This window comes from Mastomys coucha, unplaced genomic scaffold, assembly GCF_008632895.1.
Source record: "Mastomys coucha isolate ucsf_1 unplaced genomic scaffold, UCSF_Mcou_1 pScaffold16, whole genome shotgun sequence".
Classification (NCBI taxonomy): domain Eukaryota; kingdom Metazoa; phylum Chordata; class Mammalia; order Rodentia; family Muridae; genus Mastomys; species Mastomys coucha.
Window position 1 is genome coordinate 38,142,553 of NW_022196898.1, and position 14,635 is coordinate 38,157,187.

General features: G+C 51.3%; 2 protein-coding genes across 4 annotated transcripts; both read right to left on the reverse strand.

The window, feature by feature from the left end:
- Window positions 1-1,201: 1,201 nt before the first annotated feature.
- Slc50a1 (solute carrier family 50 member 1) lies at window positions 1,202-3,548 on the reverse strand. Of its 2 annotated transcripts, none has more exons than XM_031376053.1 (6): window positions 3,529-3,548; window positions 2,987-3,064; window positions 2,752-2,875; window positions 1,995-2,156; window positions 1,628-1,747; window positions 1,202-1,550 (listed from the first exon to the last, which is right to left on the reverse strand). In XM_031376053.1, the coding sequence occupies exons 2-6, from the start codon at window positions 3,046-3,048 to the stop codon at window positions 1,449-1,451; spliced, it is 570 nt and encodes a 189-aa protein (XP_031231913.1). In that variant the 5' UTR covers window positions 3,049-3,064; window positions 3,529-3,548; the 3' UTR covers window positions 1,202-1,448. The 2 variants fall into 2 exon arrangements, with proteins under 2 accessions (XP_031231913.1, XP_031231912.1); XM_031376052.1 differs by lacking the exon at window positions 3,529-3,548 and adding an exon at window positions 3,330-3,504.
- A 1,224-nt stretch (window positions 3,549-4,772) lies between these two features.
- Efna1 (ephrin A1) lies at window positions 4,773-12,563 on the reverse strand. 2 transcript variants are annotated; one of them, XM_031374489.1, is made up of 5 exons: window positions 12,373-12,563; window positions 9,085-9,380; window positions 6,016-6,081; window positions 5,835-5,885; window positions 4,773-5,668 (listed from the first exon to the last, which is right to left on the reverse strand). In XM_031374489.1, the coding sequence occupies exons 1-5, from the start codon at window positions 12,462-12,464 to the stop codon at window positions 5,556-5,558; spliced, it is 618 nt and encodes a 205-aa protein (XP_031230349.1). In that variant the 5' UTR covers window positions 12,465-12,563; the 3' UTR covers window positions 4,773-5,555. The 2 variants fall into 2 exon arrangements, with proteins under 2 accessions (XP_031230349.1, XP_031230348.1); XM_031374488.1 differs by lacking the exon at window positions 12,373-12,563 and adding an exon at window positions 10,192-10,377.
- Window positions 12,564-14,635: the final 2,072 nt, after the last annotated feature.

Below are 14,635 nucleotides of genomic sequence, written 5' to 3' on the forward strand. Positions count from 1 at the left end.
GGGGGGGGGGGTGTCTATATACCAGAGGTCAAGAAGTGAGGGGCAGGAGAATCACCTTACCAGGCCTTAGCTTTGTGTTTTGGTGGTATTCCGTCCCCTTCTCAAGATTTCATTTTTTCTGTTTGAAATAGGATGTCATGTATCCTAGACTGGCTTTGACCCCAGCCAAGCGGCTGAGGATTATCTTCTCTACCTCTTAACTTCTCTAATTACAGGCTAAACCCACCATGACTAGTTTATGTGGTGCTGGGCTTCAAACATGGACGCCCTCAACTGAACTATGTCCCTAAGACAGGTTTGTTTATTTGTGTATATGGTTTTAATAAGTAGTCCAACCTGGCCTACAACCTGCTGTATTGCCCAGGCTGCCCTTAACCTGTGATCCTCCTGCTTCAACCTCTTAAGTGCTGGGATTACAGGCATCCCACACAGGCTGGGCAAGAAGCAGTATCCCTAACTTCCATTCTCTATAGCTTTCAAGTTTTTTCTCTCTCTTTTTCTTTCTTTCTCTCTTTCTTTCTTTTTTCTCTTTCTTTCCTTTTTTTTTTTTTGAGACAGGGTTTCTCTCTGTAACCCTGGCTGTCCTGGAACTCACTCTGTAGACCAGGCTGGCTTCGCACTCAGAAATCCGCCTGCCTCTGCCTCCCAAGTGCTGGGATCAAAGGTGTGCACCACCACTGCCCAGCTTCTTTTCTTTTTTAAAAAGTCTTCCTGGATCTTTCTAACTTCTAGTTTTTTGTTTGTTTGTTTGTTTGTTTTGTTTCGAGACAGGGTTTCTTTGTGTAGCCTTGGCTGTCCTGGAACTCTGTAGACCAGGCTGGCCTCGAACTCAGAAGTCCACCTGCCTCTGCCTCCCAGGTGCTGGGGTTGAAGGCGTGCGCCACCACCGCCCTGCTTAGTTCTTCTTTTTTTTTTTTTTAAAGATTTATTTATTTATGTATATAAATACACTATCATTCTCTTCAGACACATCAGAATTGGGCATCGAATCCCATTACAGATGGTTGTGAGTCACCATGTGGTTGCTGGGAACTGAACTCAGGACCTCTGGAAGAGCAGTCGGTGCTCTTAATTGCTGAACCATCTCTCCAGCCCTAACTTCTAGTTCTTTCAAATACCTTTTCTGATCCAATCCTACAGGCCCAGGCACTGTGAAGCCAGGCAGGTTGAGAATGGTGAAGAACACATATAGCTCTGCAGGCAGGGGTGGGGAACAGTTTATTTTAAGGCACCATTCTACAGATACCACCTCAGCCTCCAAAATGAGAAAAAAAATCATCAGTCTTTTAAAGATGTGATTTCATCCCATAAGTCCCATCTGATCTAAGTAATGATCTTTGATCCCTTTATTTTCCAAGCCATCTTTTCTCACAACCCATTGCACCCATGGAATTGGTCACAAGGACCAGCAGAAACAGGAACTCGCTGGCACTAAGGTGCCGCCGGGGTCAGGTCTGCAGAAGGTGGTATCTCCTATCTTGCTCCGGAGGATACTTGCAGAAAAGCCCGAGGCGGATTAGACTGGTAAGGATTCCTGGAAGGTTGGGCACCTGCAATCAAAAAGCTGCTATAAAGACCAGACTAGTTTCTGCTTTGTAGACCAACGTTCCATCCAGAATCCGCTTACCGTGATGTATGGGTCTCTGAGGCGAAACCCATAGATGGACCAGGAGGCAGAGGAAAGGAGGGTGGCGATGGTCAGGGAGAAGGAGAGACGCTGGGTTGATTTAGTCTGAATGATCTTAGCCTATGGCAAAAGTGTTCCTGGTTCAGGTCCATGGAACCGTTCCTGAATCCTTGCCAGAGACTTTCCCCATGGAAAAAGTCCATGACCCCTGTGATGTGTCTTTCATCTAGCCCTTTCCCGAATTCCACTCACCCACCTCTGCTGTCTTGACTTCTTCTAAGAGCTGGACCCCCCTACCCTCACTCCACAGCTCAGGCAGCCTAGCCCTTCTCCTCATCTCTTCTACCTCTTGGTTACCCCTACTCACCAAGTCAGCCAGCGGGGAGAGGTACATGCTGATGGTAAAGACGCTGCAGAAGAGGCCTAGCTGCTGAAGCCGGGTCTCAAGTTCTGGCACCAGAAGCCAAAAGTAGCCATAACCCAGGAGAAGGACAGCCAGCAGGGTTGCCGTCTGCAGGAGCCCAGCATGCTGCAGAGGAGAGGCATGAGTACCCAGAACACTCATCTCTCTGCTGGTACTGCCTCCTCCTGTCTTCATCCATGCTCTAATGGGGAAATCAACTTTTATCCCAGCCTTCATGTCAGTCTCTCACCAGTTACTTGAAGGACGTCTCATCCACACAACACTGGAGGTCTCCAGGGAAGGGGAAAGCATCTTTTTTTTTTCTCCCTCCCCTTGTCACATACATATACAATAAGAGATTAATAAAGGTTGGCGTGATGGAGTGGGAAAGCAGAGCTAAGGGCCTTTCTTAGCCACTGGCCCTGGTCCTAACCCTAAAGGAGCAATCAGACAGTATAGTCCTCTCTCCCAGCCTGTTGGAGAGAGCCCAGGGTATCCCTGACACCACCGGGCTGAATAAGCCATCAGCCTTTTGAACAAGGGGAGGGTGGGTGGCTCTGTGTGCATTTTGAAGGGTTGATTTCATTGGAAGGAGAATCAGAAGGGCCTTCTAGGAAAAAGGAAGTAATGCCATCCTACTAGTCTTCCAGGAAGTAAAACTGTATGCTCTGCCAACATGGCCAGGTGTGGGGCAGAGGTGGGTGCACGGGAGGGCCTCTACCTTCTGAGGGCTGTAGTGCAGATATGCCAGGATATAAAGGGTCTGAAGTACAGCACCCACGGTATTGACGATGATGAGGGTCCCGTCTCCCTTCAACACTCCATAACTCAGCCAGCCCAGGTTGCTGTGAGGGAAGGAGGATTATGGTCCAAGGGGCTGCTGGGGTTGCAGCAGGTCCTCAGGGATCTCTTGCACCTCCCTCAGCCTTTCCCACCACAGCCAACAACACTCTCACTTGACATCCGTGGTGAGAAAAGGCAGAAACTGGATGTTGTCCACGCTCCGTGTCCTCTGCATGTGCCTGAGGTCCGAGCTGGAAGGGGACCCAAAGGAAATTGTTAGGAGTGGGTAAAAAGATTCCTCCGTGCTTGCCACCCATCCAGAAACAAGCAGATCTCCCCTCAACCCCCGACTCAGGCCGAGCAGCCAGCCTCGCCTAGGACCCCAGATTACCCAACCCTATTCCTCTATTATTCTGGGTTCCAAAAGCAGCCAGAAATTGTAGCCACGTCTCTTGACCACTTTCCTTTTTTGACTTCCCAGTCCTGCCCCAGCCCAGTCCATCCGCACTCTCTCACAGGCCAGTGGAGAACATGCCCAGGGTGAAGAGCACGCAGGCACTGGAAAGCAAAGAGTCTGCCACGCCGCCCGCCTCCATCCCACCGGGTTCCCTAGCCCAGCGCGGAGCCCCAGCAGCTCAGGCCGGGAGCTGCCGAAGGCGAAACCCCGCCCCTCCCCACGGAACCGCGCCGGAACCCGCCCTCGCCCGAATTGCACCGGAACTGGGGCCTCTGGCAAACCAGCGCCGCGTGCTGGCCGGGTGGTTTGCTGTAGTGTGCGGGCCTGGGTCCTGATCTTGCCCTTCAGATTGCGTTTAGTGGTTTTAGTAGGGTCTCTCTGCATTTGTCCCCGACCCGGCCTGTCCTCATACTGCGCATGCCTTGTATCACCTAGACCACTAGCCTCAACTTCTGGGTTCTTGTACGTTCTTGCGTGCTGGACCACAAACCCCAAATTTAGTCTCACAAGTCTTCAACGGGCCCCCACTCCTTATCAGAACCTTGGTTACCCAGCTCTGGGAGGTTTTCCCTGGAGGTTATTGAAACCTCTTTCCAGTCTATCCTACCAAATAACAGGAACTGCCATCCTCTTTCATTTGTCCTCTCTTACACGACCTGTCCTATCCACGGACAAGCCTACCCCTGGCCCCCCTGCTCCCACATACTTGCTGCTGGGAACTCTCCCGCCCAGCCACCCACGCAGCTCCGCTGGTGGGGTTGCGCACATGCTTCAGCTGGCACCCAGCTCCCTGACTCACCCAGACAGCATGAGTACCTGCATGGTATGCCAAAGCCCAGCGCTTGAGGCTGGTGAGGTTGGACAGGAAGAACAAAGAGTGGGTGCGGAGAGGAATCTATAGCCCACTCTTGTAGGGTGTTCTGCAGATCAGAGGAGGAAAACACTCCTCCTTTGGCCTGGTAAGAAGCACGTATTTTTTAGAAAGAGAAAAAAATTAAAACTAAGTTGTGTCATATATATTTGTTTTCCTGATTTTTTTTTTTTTTTTTTTTTTTTTTTTTTTTTTTTTTTTTTTTTTTTTTTTTTTTTTTTTTTTTTTTTTTTTTTTTTTTTTTTTTTTGTGAGGCAAGGTCTCACACTGTAGCTCAGGCTGGCATTTTGGCAATGTTGCTTCAACCTTCTGAGTGCTGGGGTTATAGGCACGAGTCACTATGCCTGGCTACTTATGCTTTGTACTGCTGAGGACTGAACTCGGGGCTGACACACATTAGGTTACCCTCTACTTCTTGAGGTACATTTCCAGCCCCCTTTATTTTTGCTTTTGAGGCAAGGTCTGAGTGACTCATGCAATCTCAAATTTTTAACCTTCCTACCTCAGCCATAAGAGGAACTGTGCGTTATACCTGCTCCCCCCCCCCCCCCCCTTTCTTCTGTTTAGTACAGAGCCTAGTACACAATAGGGACACTGTGGTTCCAAATCAACATCCGGCGGGGCAGAAAAGCATGTCCATAAAAAAACCAAAAACATCAATTTATTATGAATCCAAAAACACTGTATAAAAAACCCCTGCAATCATAAAAATGAGCAGACACAGCACGTTTATATACAGACACTGTACATGTGGGCCCTGCCCATTAAGCTAAACTCCACAGACTGTACACACGGGCACTGCCCTTACAGCTACACTCTAAAACCAGGCTGTTTTAGTCCTCCTGTTGGCACAGCTCCAGGGAATGTTGCCCCAGGGATGGGGAGGATGCAGTCAGTGCTGAGCTACAAACCTCTCTGGCAGCCCAGCAGGTGGAAGTCTTGCAGAGATGCTGGCTGGGTCAGCCCAAGCTGCCTCTCCAGTACCTGGCTCCCCCGCAGGAAGCTGTCTCAAGCCTTTCCTTCGGCCAGTTCATCTGCACATCATGGCTTCCTTGGAGAAGCACGTCTTTATCAAGTTCAGTGTCCAACTTCAGGCTCTTTTAGCCCATCTCCCATTTAGCCCTCTGAATGGACCAAGTCTGCACAGCTTGTTTCTTTGGCTTAAAGGTAGAAACCGCAGGGAAAGGACCTTCTCCACTTCTTTCTCCATCCCTCTGAAGTGGAGGCAGGGATGGCACAGTTGGGCTGGTTGAACTCCTTTCGGTTAAAACTCTTAATACTGAACTTTCTGAGGCTTCATGGTGGCGTCTTGTGCATGTAGTGGGAGAGGTTCCCAGGGCTAGGGTGTTGGGGTGCTTATCCCTGCTGCCCCTTAGTCCTGTTCCAATCCATAAGCCAGGGCAAGCATACACCCTCACTGAGTTTGCAGCAGCAGCAGTGGTAGGAGCAATACTGCCCAGACCAATGGGAAGTGTCGGGGGGCGGCGCTATGACCAATACTGTGCAAAACCTGCACTTCCGGGTCATCTGCGAGGTGAGAAGGCAAAGACAGACAAGGTAAGTGTTAGCATCAGCTTCAAGCCAGACAAGATTTAGCTAGCCCCGTGTGTGGCAAAGGAGCCACCTCTACTCCTCAGCCTTTTTAAGCAAACCCCTTCCTGTGACCCAGGCCAAACTGGCTCAGGCTACCTACCTGCTTGGAATCTCTTCTCCTGTGGGTTGGCATGGGCCTGGGGACTGTGAGCTGAAAAATAAGAATGGAAGTAGATCAGGCTTTTTGCACCAGGAGGCAAAGAGGCAACCTCCTCCCCATCCCAGACCATTAGACCACGCCCAGCATGGATGGAAGGAGGCCCACAGGGCCCGACACTCACTGATTTTGCCATTGACAGTCACCTTCAGCTTCAAGCACTGATTTTCCTGATGGTAGATAGGTTTGGCTGTAAAATAAATTCATGGGATGTTAAGGAAAGGCCGGTCAAATTTGTCTGACTCAGTGCCCTGATTAATTTTTATTTTTTTATTTGAAGGGTCTCTTTAAAGATTCCTTGCTGCTCTTGGATTGACTATGTACACCAGGCTGGTCTCAAACTCACACAGATCCACATGCTTCTGCCTCCCGAGTGCTGGAATTGAAGGGGTGCACCATCACACCCCACTAAGGCTAAGTTTCTTGTCTCTGCCTTCCATTTCCCTATCAGAGTGCTGGGATGACAGATGTACAGCATAGCATCTGGCTTTTTATGTGGGCTCTGGACAAAATTTAGGTTGACAGGCTTGTGCATTAACTGCTTTAAAAAAAAAACTTAATTAAATTTTGGGATGACAGGATCTCATGAAGCTCAAGCTGGCCTTGAACATGATATATATAGTTGAGGATGCTCTTGAACTCCTGATCTTCCTACCTCTACCTTCTGAGTACTGGAATTATAGGCAAGCATCACCTCCCCCTCCTTCTCTGTATAAAATATTTATTCAGTGTGTGTCCCATGTTTAGAGGTCAGGGAACAATTTGGGAAAGCAAATTCTCTCCTTCAGTCATTGGGAGCTAGGAATCAAATTTGCATTGTCAGGTTGGCAGCAAGCACCTTTTTATTTGCTGAGCTATCTCATTGGCTCTCTCTTTTAAAGATTTTATTTATTTATTTATTTATTTATTTATTTATTTATTATTTATTTATTGTATGTGAGTTCACTCTAGCTGTCTTCAGACACAGAAGAGGGCATCAGGTCCCATTACAGATGGTTGTGAGCCACCATTTGGTTGCTAGGAATTGAACTCAGGACCTCTGGAAGAGCAGTCAGTGCTCTTAACCACTGAGCCATCTCTCCAGTGCTCCCCTCCCTTTTGTGACAAGGTCTTTGTATGGGTAGCCCAGATTATTTAACCAACCTTCCTAGCTCTCCATGCTTTGGCCTCCCCAGGGCTAGGACTGTAGGTGTGTCGCACCAGACCTGTCCCTGCTCACTTCAATTCCTTTCTCCCATCTGCACTTGATTTTAAAATTTAATCTTTAAGCCGGATGGTGGTGGCACACGCCCTTAATCCCAGCACTTGGGAGGCAGAGGCAGGTGGATTTCTGAGTTCGAGGCCAGCCTGGTCTACAGAGTGAGTTCCAAGACAGCCAGGGCTACACAGAGAAACCCTGTCACGAAAAAAAAAATTTAATCTTTAAAATGTTTCTAGGGGGCTGGTGAGATGGCTCAGTGGGTGAGAGCACTGACTGCTCTTCAGAAGGTCCTGAGTTCAATTCCCAGCAACCACATGGTGGCTCACAACCATCTGTAATGAGATCTGACGCCCTCTTCTGGTGCATCTGAAGTCAGCTACAGTGTACATGTATAATAATAAATAAATCTTTGGGCCAGAGCAAGCAGGGACTGAGCAAGCAGAGTTGACTGGAGCGAGCAGAGGTCCTAAAAATTCAATTCCCAACAACCACATGATGGCTCACCACCACCTGTACAGCTACAGTGTACTCACATACATAAAATAAATAAATAAATCTTTAATAAATTTTTTTAAAAAATGTTTTTAGGGCTGGGGAAATGGCCCAGTGGTTAAGACTGCTCTTCCAGAGGCCCTGAGTTCAATTCCCAGCAACCACATGGTGGCTCACAACCATCTATCTGTAATGGGATCCGATACCCTCTTCTGGTATGTCTGAAGAGAGCAATGGTGTAGTCATATACATAAAATAAATGAATCTTTGAAATGTTTTAAAATTAATTTTATGCATGTGAGTGTTTTCTGAGTACTATGCTGTGTGCCTAGTGCCTTCAGAGGTCAGAAAAGGACACTGGATCCTCTGGAACCAGAGATCTGTTAGACCTATAGCTGCTATATAGTGCTAGGAACCCACCAGGACTCCTCACTGATGAACATTCCTATTACATCCTTTTTAGGATGCACAGTCTCACCCTAGCCCACACTGACCTGGAACTTTGTGCCCAGATTACAAGTGTGAGCCACCATGCCTAGCTAGCTACCCTTGGCATTTACCTTCAGTTGTTATCTACTTTCTGACCAGTGTGCAGCCCCATCTCATATTCTCTGGAACAACACTCTGCTTTAGCAGTGGAGTGACAGGGCCGTGGACACTGTCCCCTCCTCACATCCCGTCTCATACCTCCCAGCTCAAGTTGGGTGAGGTGTTCATGTGTAATCTCCCTTTCCCTGGATGGTTTTCTACCATGCTGACCTAGACTCAGCCAGAAGAGTAAGGCCTGGATCTAATCTTTACAAAGCCCCTAGCCTAGTAGGTCTCGGGATACATCAGTAGGTTTTCTGCTGCCCTCAGGAGAAAGTCTGAACCCCTACTAGTGTTTGGGCCCCAGGAATCTGTCCTGTCCATTTCCCAAGCCCAGCATTCTTTCCTATGCATTTCTTTCCAGGAGCTTCCACCCTCCTTTTTCGAATGCGCCCTCCTCTTCGAGTCATTCTGGACTCAGCCTTTTCTGTCTTTGACCTTGGGCAGGTACACAGGTCATTTTCCCAAGTGTCGGGGCTGGAGAGATGGCTCAGCAGTTAGAGCGCAGGCTGTTCTTCCAAAGGTCCTGAGTTCAAATCCCAGCAACCACATGGTGGCTCACAACCATCTGTAATGAGATCTGACGCCCTCTTCTGGTGTGCCTGAAGACAGGGTACTCATATACATTTTCCCAAGTGTTTGATGTTCATGTCTATCACATACCCTTCTCCTGGCCTGCTGACTTATTTGGGATCCTTCCCAGCTTCCTCAAGGACAGAGACTAGGAGTGTTTTTTATCCTTGTGCCCATTTACCAAACAGAGTGCCTAAGACACCTGAAGCTTGTTCCACATCCCTGATATGAATGGGAGAAAATCCGAGTTAGACTCAGAAGGGGAAGTCTCTCTGCTACTTGAAGCCCCACTAAGCATGCGGCCATCAGTGCTCTGAGGCCTGTCCCTTGTGCACTCACAGATATAGTAGTAGCTGTGTCCTTCCTTGAACTCCTTGCCCAAGGTGAAAGGCGTGAAGCGCTGGAATTTCTCAGACAGCTTCTCTGGGCCATGCTTGGCACTGGGCTGGTTGCACTTCCAGCGGACCTGGTCCTTGGACTGGGGCTCGCATGCCACATACTCCTGGTGTTCCACCATGTACAGTGTGTATCGCTCCATGGCAGCATCTGCCACAGAGTCATCCTCATAATGCGGGCAGATGATGTCTAGGTAGTCATTCAGCTGCACGTGCACGGTGTAGTCCTCCTCTCGGAACCTGAGAGCAGGCAAAGCAGAAGTCAGCCCAGAGCCTTGAACTTCCAATGCATTACACAGTCCCTCACATCTCACACTGGAGTCCCAAAGACTCTTCCAGAATCTCAACTCCCATATTTACTGATCTTGACTTCTTCATCCCCTCACTACCATCTCTTACTCATTATCCAAATAACATCCACTAAGAAGCTCTAGGTACTGCCGAAACACTCCATGTTTCTAGAAACACTCCATGTATCTGTAGCCCACTTTCTTTTCTATTCTGCTGATGAATGTTTCCCCTGGGACTTCTTTAAATGCTGGGAGACTGCACTCTGGGCCGGTCTGTGCTTAGGAGCCCAGGTCTCTTTCTCTTTACCATACTGCTGAGCTCCTGTCTTTATTTATCCCGTTCTGCCCCTCACACTGAGTCTCCCTCAGATTCCCACTGTACTTCAGCACCCCAATCCCTTTTGAGTCCAAACCCAGATTCACAGATAATCAAACCCTATCAGCTTTCCTTAGATCTCCCTTTCCTGTTACTCGTCTTTATGCCCTGATCTCCTCATTCCATTTTCTCACTCCTGAAAATCGCTGTGATTTTTATCTCCAAGAGTAACAACTTCACCTTCCCCTAATGAAACGCTGCAGTTCTTGGACCTGAGGCTGCCTCTGCCCTTCCCTTCTCCCCAGGTGGAGCCAGCTCCCCTCCCCCAGTTGGTTCCCCCCCAAGCCCTGCAGGCTCCAGCCTGACTGCCCACCGGCCCCTCCCCCTGAGCTCCAGACACCTGGCTCCAGCCTGGTTAGGGTCTTAGCAGTAGGAAATTGCTTACCCCCGCCCTCCCTCCCGCTGAAAGCCAGGCAGCTTCTCTGAATTCCCCCAAGCACTGCCAGGGAGGAGACTCAGCAGAGCTGGCTGCCAACTTGCTTTCAACCCAAGTCCTTGGCATGGGTGGCGCCCATGGTGATGGTGGGGTTCCATGGTGGCCACCCACTACCCAGTCATCCTGACCCTTTAGAGGCCGGGCCTTGCAACGGCTTGCAGCCTCTAGAACGAGGCTTTCCAGGCCCCTCCCCCACCCCAGGGGGAAAAAGAGAGAGAAGCAGAGGGAGGCTTTTAAAATTCCTCTCTGGAGAGATAAACATAGAAGCCATTTCAGAACAGGTATTTCAGCTCTGGGCCTGGCGTCTTTCCCCTATTCCCGTGATGGGCACTGACTCACTCATGCCTCATCCACCTCTGCTACCCGCCCAGGCACTCTTGAGAGCCTGTGAAATTTTACCTTGTCAAAAGTGAGTGAGCAGACCCCAGGACAGCCCCGGACTGGTTTGCCCCAGTGCTGGCCTCTGGGCAAAAGGAGCAGAGAAGTCTGAGTAGCGAGGGTAGCTGTCTCTCCGGGACCAGGACCCGGCTCACGGGGGCACCTTTCTCTGACACTGCCTCTGCCTGGAGCCTGGTGATCCAGAACTAATGCCCACTACCCTGAGTCACCTATGCAACCCTACACCCGCCCTGCTCATTGCCACCTCATCTCTTCCCCCAAGCTGGGCCTGGCTAGACCGCCCATGACCTCCACTCTAGACTGGCTTTCCTGTGGCTGTAAATAAGACAGGGTATGTGTGTGTCCAGAGGGCCAGGGCTGAAGCTATACTTAGCGTACTATCTCCTACACTTAACCTGCCTGTGACACTTAAGTCTCCATCTGGAAAAAGGGGGTTATATTAGTGGTGAAGACAGGGAGGGGGGCAAGGAAGAGGCTCCTTCCTGAAAGAGAGGAAACCTGGGAGCTTGGGAACGGAAAAGGCCAGGGGTCCCCCCTCCCTACTCATGGCTTCCTGTCCCCTCCTCCTCCTTCAGCCAACACCTGGCATGGGCATAAACAGGGGACTTTGCTCTTTCCCACTACTGGGGCTGGACTAGGTCAGAGGGGCAAGCGCAGAGCTGGCGGGGCGATGGCAGCACTACAGGGCCAGGAAGACGCTGCCTTTAGGGGTGGCAGCTGGCTCTATCTTGCCCTCCGTCATGCCCTAGTCAGTGGACCCTCAATAGGCAATGCCAGAGGACACAGGCACAGCATCTAGCTCAGGGTTAGGGGAGGCAGGCTCGCTGGATCTAGGAGTGGTTTAGTGGCATTTTTGTGACCTCTACTCCTCGCCTTAGTGGCTGGGTGGCTTCTCCTTGTTCCACCACATCCCCCTCTTAGGTTTTGCCCAAACACTCTTCTCATAACTTGAGGAAACTCAAGGGCAAGAACAAAGGGCCCGACCGTGTCTTCCTCTCAATACCATTTGGCTTTATAGCCCTAAAACCTGCCCGGGAGAAATTACCCCCTTCCTGTTACAGCCTTTGTAGCTCTGCGAATCCCCCACTCTGCTCCTCCCCAAGCTTTCCAGTGACACTCCTCTTACCAGTTCCTTAGTGTGACCACCTGAGCCACTCCCTTGGTCTACCCGTGCACAGCATGTGCCTAATTTATGCCACCCCCCAAAAAAGTACCTTGGGGGTACTCTCCAGGGTCATCTTAAACACAGAACGAATCCCTAAAGCCCGAAAACCTAGATCCCTATGAAGGTTCTTTCCGGGGCTGCCCTGAGCCTTGTGCTTACTCTAGATATCCATAGGTGCCTGTTAGTATACAAATGCCCAAGTGGCATGCAAAAAACGGAGTGCACAGAAGTTTCATGGGGGGATTTAAAGAACCCCGGAGTCCAGGGCCAACGTTCCAAAGGCAGGGGCGATCGGCATGGGATCCTTAGAGTGATGGGATGCCAGAGGGCAGAAAGAGAGAGCTGAAACAGCCAGCGCCTGTGCAAGCAGGCATGAGCAAGTTTCTGCCCTGGTCGGCTGTTGCCTGGTCGTAAGGGGAGATACAGACGGAGGTGGGGAGCTATAGAATCCTTCCCACCCCTGGCCACCTCTCCTAGGCGCAGGCCAGGGGTTGACAGGGACAGTTACCCTGCGAAAGGCCATTGCCAACCGGGCACCCAGGCTGCCAGGGAGTCTCAGGGCTTACTTGGGATTTGAACTGTTCCAGAAGACGATGTGGCGGTCAGCAGCGGCCAGACTGCAGCACAGACCCAAGAGAGGGGCCCAAAGGAACTCCATAGCGCGGGGCCGGGCCGGGCCAGGCCAGGACGAGAGCTCTGCAGTGTAAGGTTCCCACTGGCTTCTCCACGGTACAGTAGGCACCACGATCACAAATCTGGCCTCTTCGCTGCTCCGACTCCGCCTTTTGGGCTGGCGCCGCTCGACACCCGCCCCGCCCCCGCCCCGCCCGGCGCGCGCTGCCCCAGGGCTTGGTGGCTACGGTGGAGGTGGAGGAAGGGAAAAGGCACTGGGAGGGAGGGCTCGGGTACCTCAGGGAAGAGGAGAGCTCCCGGGTCTGCACGGATCTTCACATAGCTGTGTGTTCACTTACGGGGTGGGAGGGCCGGGGGGTCGGGCGGGATGTCTATGTGAAGCTCTGTTGGCTTTGTGGGACTGCAAGCAATCGCAAGCTGGAAAAAGGGAAGAACTTACACTGGGAACCAGTGGTTTCAGGACTGCAGCGCGGGCGCCAATCTTGTCAGGGTGTGAGGTGGGGGATATAACCACACCTTTCCTGAGATTCACACCCAGACCCGCGCACTCGCCTTCTCACACTCTCTCGTGATCTCCCTCCCCCCTCTCCAACACTCCCCATGCCTAGACTCTGGCTTGGCTGCCCCTCCCCACACAGACGCGGCTGTTTGTTTTTGTTGGGTTTGTCAATGTTGTCTTTGTTCAAGAGATTGTGTCATCGCTTAGATGCCGGGAATAAAGTGCGACGTTGTGTGTGATCAAATGTGTAACGTGTGCGGCCAGGGCTAAGGGCTCCTCAGTCCATCAGTACTTTATGCGAGAACTCACAGGACCCTTGGGCTTAGGGGGCGCAGGGGGGGTGCTCTTAATATTTTCAATAGCGCCCACGTACACGAATGACCTGTTTATATGTTTCACGTGTGTCTTGAGCGAATGCGCTCTTGCAGATGGAATGGGGGCATATGGTCACGAAGGGTGACAAACTAACCGACACATGTACTACATACGGCGTGTGTAAATGCGTGTAATGGCGGGTAGGTGTAAAGACACTTGTGTGTGGAAGCGTGTGAAACTCCTGACACACATATGCTAATGCTTGTGAACAGTGTGTGAAGAAGAGGAGAAACGTGTTTGGGCGTGCAGCGGGGTGGGTTGGCGGGGGGTGGGGGGCGTAGTTTGGGCGGCTGTGTTTGACTGAGTCACACTTGGGTCTTCCAGTCGGGCTTCTCATTACCAGGCTCAGAACCCCTCCGCCGCTCCATGTAAACAACCCTGCAGGAATTCACCTCTCGAATCAGCAGCTGTCTGGAGAGGGGTTGTCGGCGTCTGCGCCTGAGTTGGAGCTGGCGGGCAGGTGTTTGATTAGGCTCAAGTGCATTCTTGGAGCCGTAAAGTCAAAAGCTGAGTGTTTGGTAGTTTGCGTGTGTGGCGTGGCGGTGAGCCTGTATGCGTTGCAGGGTGTGATGGGCGGGGGTTTCTATCTCTGGCCTCCCTGCTTTGCGGCTGCGCATCAGGTCTAGCTGCGGACCCAAGGCCCTTTGCAGGGTCCGGCCCAGCTTCCTAGGCTTCCAGGCCGTTTCATCCCGGTTTTTTACGGCCAGGCTTGGCCGCAGACCCTGTAATTACATCGGTCCAGGACGCCGTGGCCAGCTCGATGCTGAGCCTGCAGGGGAGGAGCCTGGAATTGAGGAGGACTCTGGCTTTCCTCCTCCCCTTCCAGGAGGTGGGCTCTGCTTGTCGCTCTCACCATAAATATTTACTGAGCTCCAACTGGGTGCCGCGCCCCGTAACCCCGAGCCAGGGTCAGGGTCCGGCTTTGCACAAGCACACGCCACCCGCGCACACACCTGCCCAGGGCGACGTGCCGGAGTCCCATGCAGATCCAAGGTGGGGCTCGCCCCTCCCTCCGGGTTCGAAGTTTATCGGCAGCCCTAGGGAAGCACCTCACGCGCTTTTTGCTCACCTGGAGGAACACCTAGGTGAAAGTCTCCCACGCGCCCCTCGTGGTGCGCGTACTCACTCCCAGTTCCTTTGCTTCATAGGGTTTGGTTTTGCTCTCTGCCGAGTTGCCGGCACATGCACTAATAGTAGCCGGTCAGTGTTTGTTGATTAATGTCACTCACTATAAAGGTGTAAACATGTGGCTGCTGAGAAACTCGCAGAGGAGTTAGGCAGTGGTACATCTTTAGAGAAAATAGCCCAAGATTACCTGGGGG

Bases quoted from the DNA above. Each gene is read 5' to 3' on its own strand.
- Slc50a1 (XM_031376052.1), bottom strand. From the start codon at position 3,409: ATGGAGGCGGGCGGCGTGGCAGACTCTTTGCTTTCCAGTGCCTGCGTG. The intron at 2,157-2,751 runs GTAGAGGCCCTC...TCTCCTCTGCAG, and splicing joins TGCACTACAGCCCTCAGAAG to CATGCTGGGCTCCTGCAGAC. The intron at 1,551-1,627 runs GTAAGCGGATTC...TTTTGATTGCAG, and splicing joins TCAGAGACCCATACATCACG to GTGCCCAACCTTCCAGGAAT.
- Efna1 (XM_031374488.1), bottom strand. From the start codon at position 10,340: ATGGAACCCCACCATCACCATGGGCGCCACCCATGCCAAGGACTTGGG. The intron at 9,381-10,191 runs GTAAGCAATTTC...GCCTGCTCTCAG, and splicing joins CAGCGGGAGGGAGGGCGGGG to GTTCCGAGAGGAGGACTACA. The intron at 5,886-6,015 runs GTGAGTGTCGGG...CTTATTTTTCAG, and splicing joins GACTGTCAATGGCAAAATCA to CTCACAGTCCCCAGGCCCAT.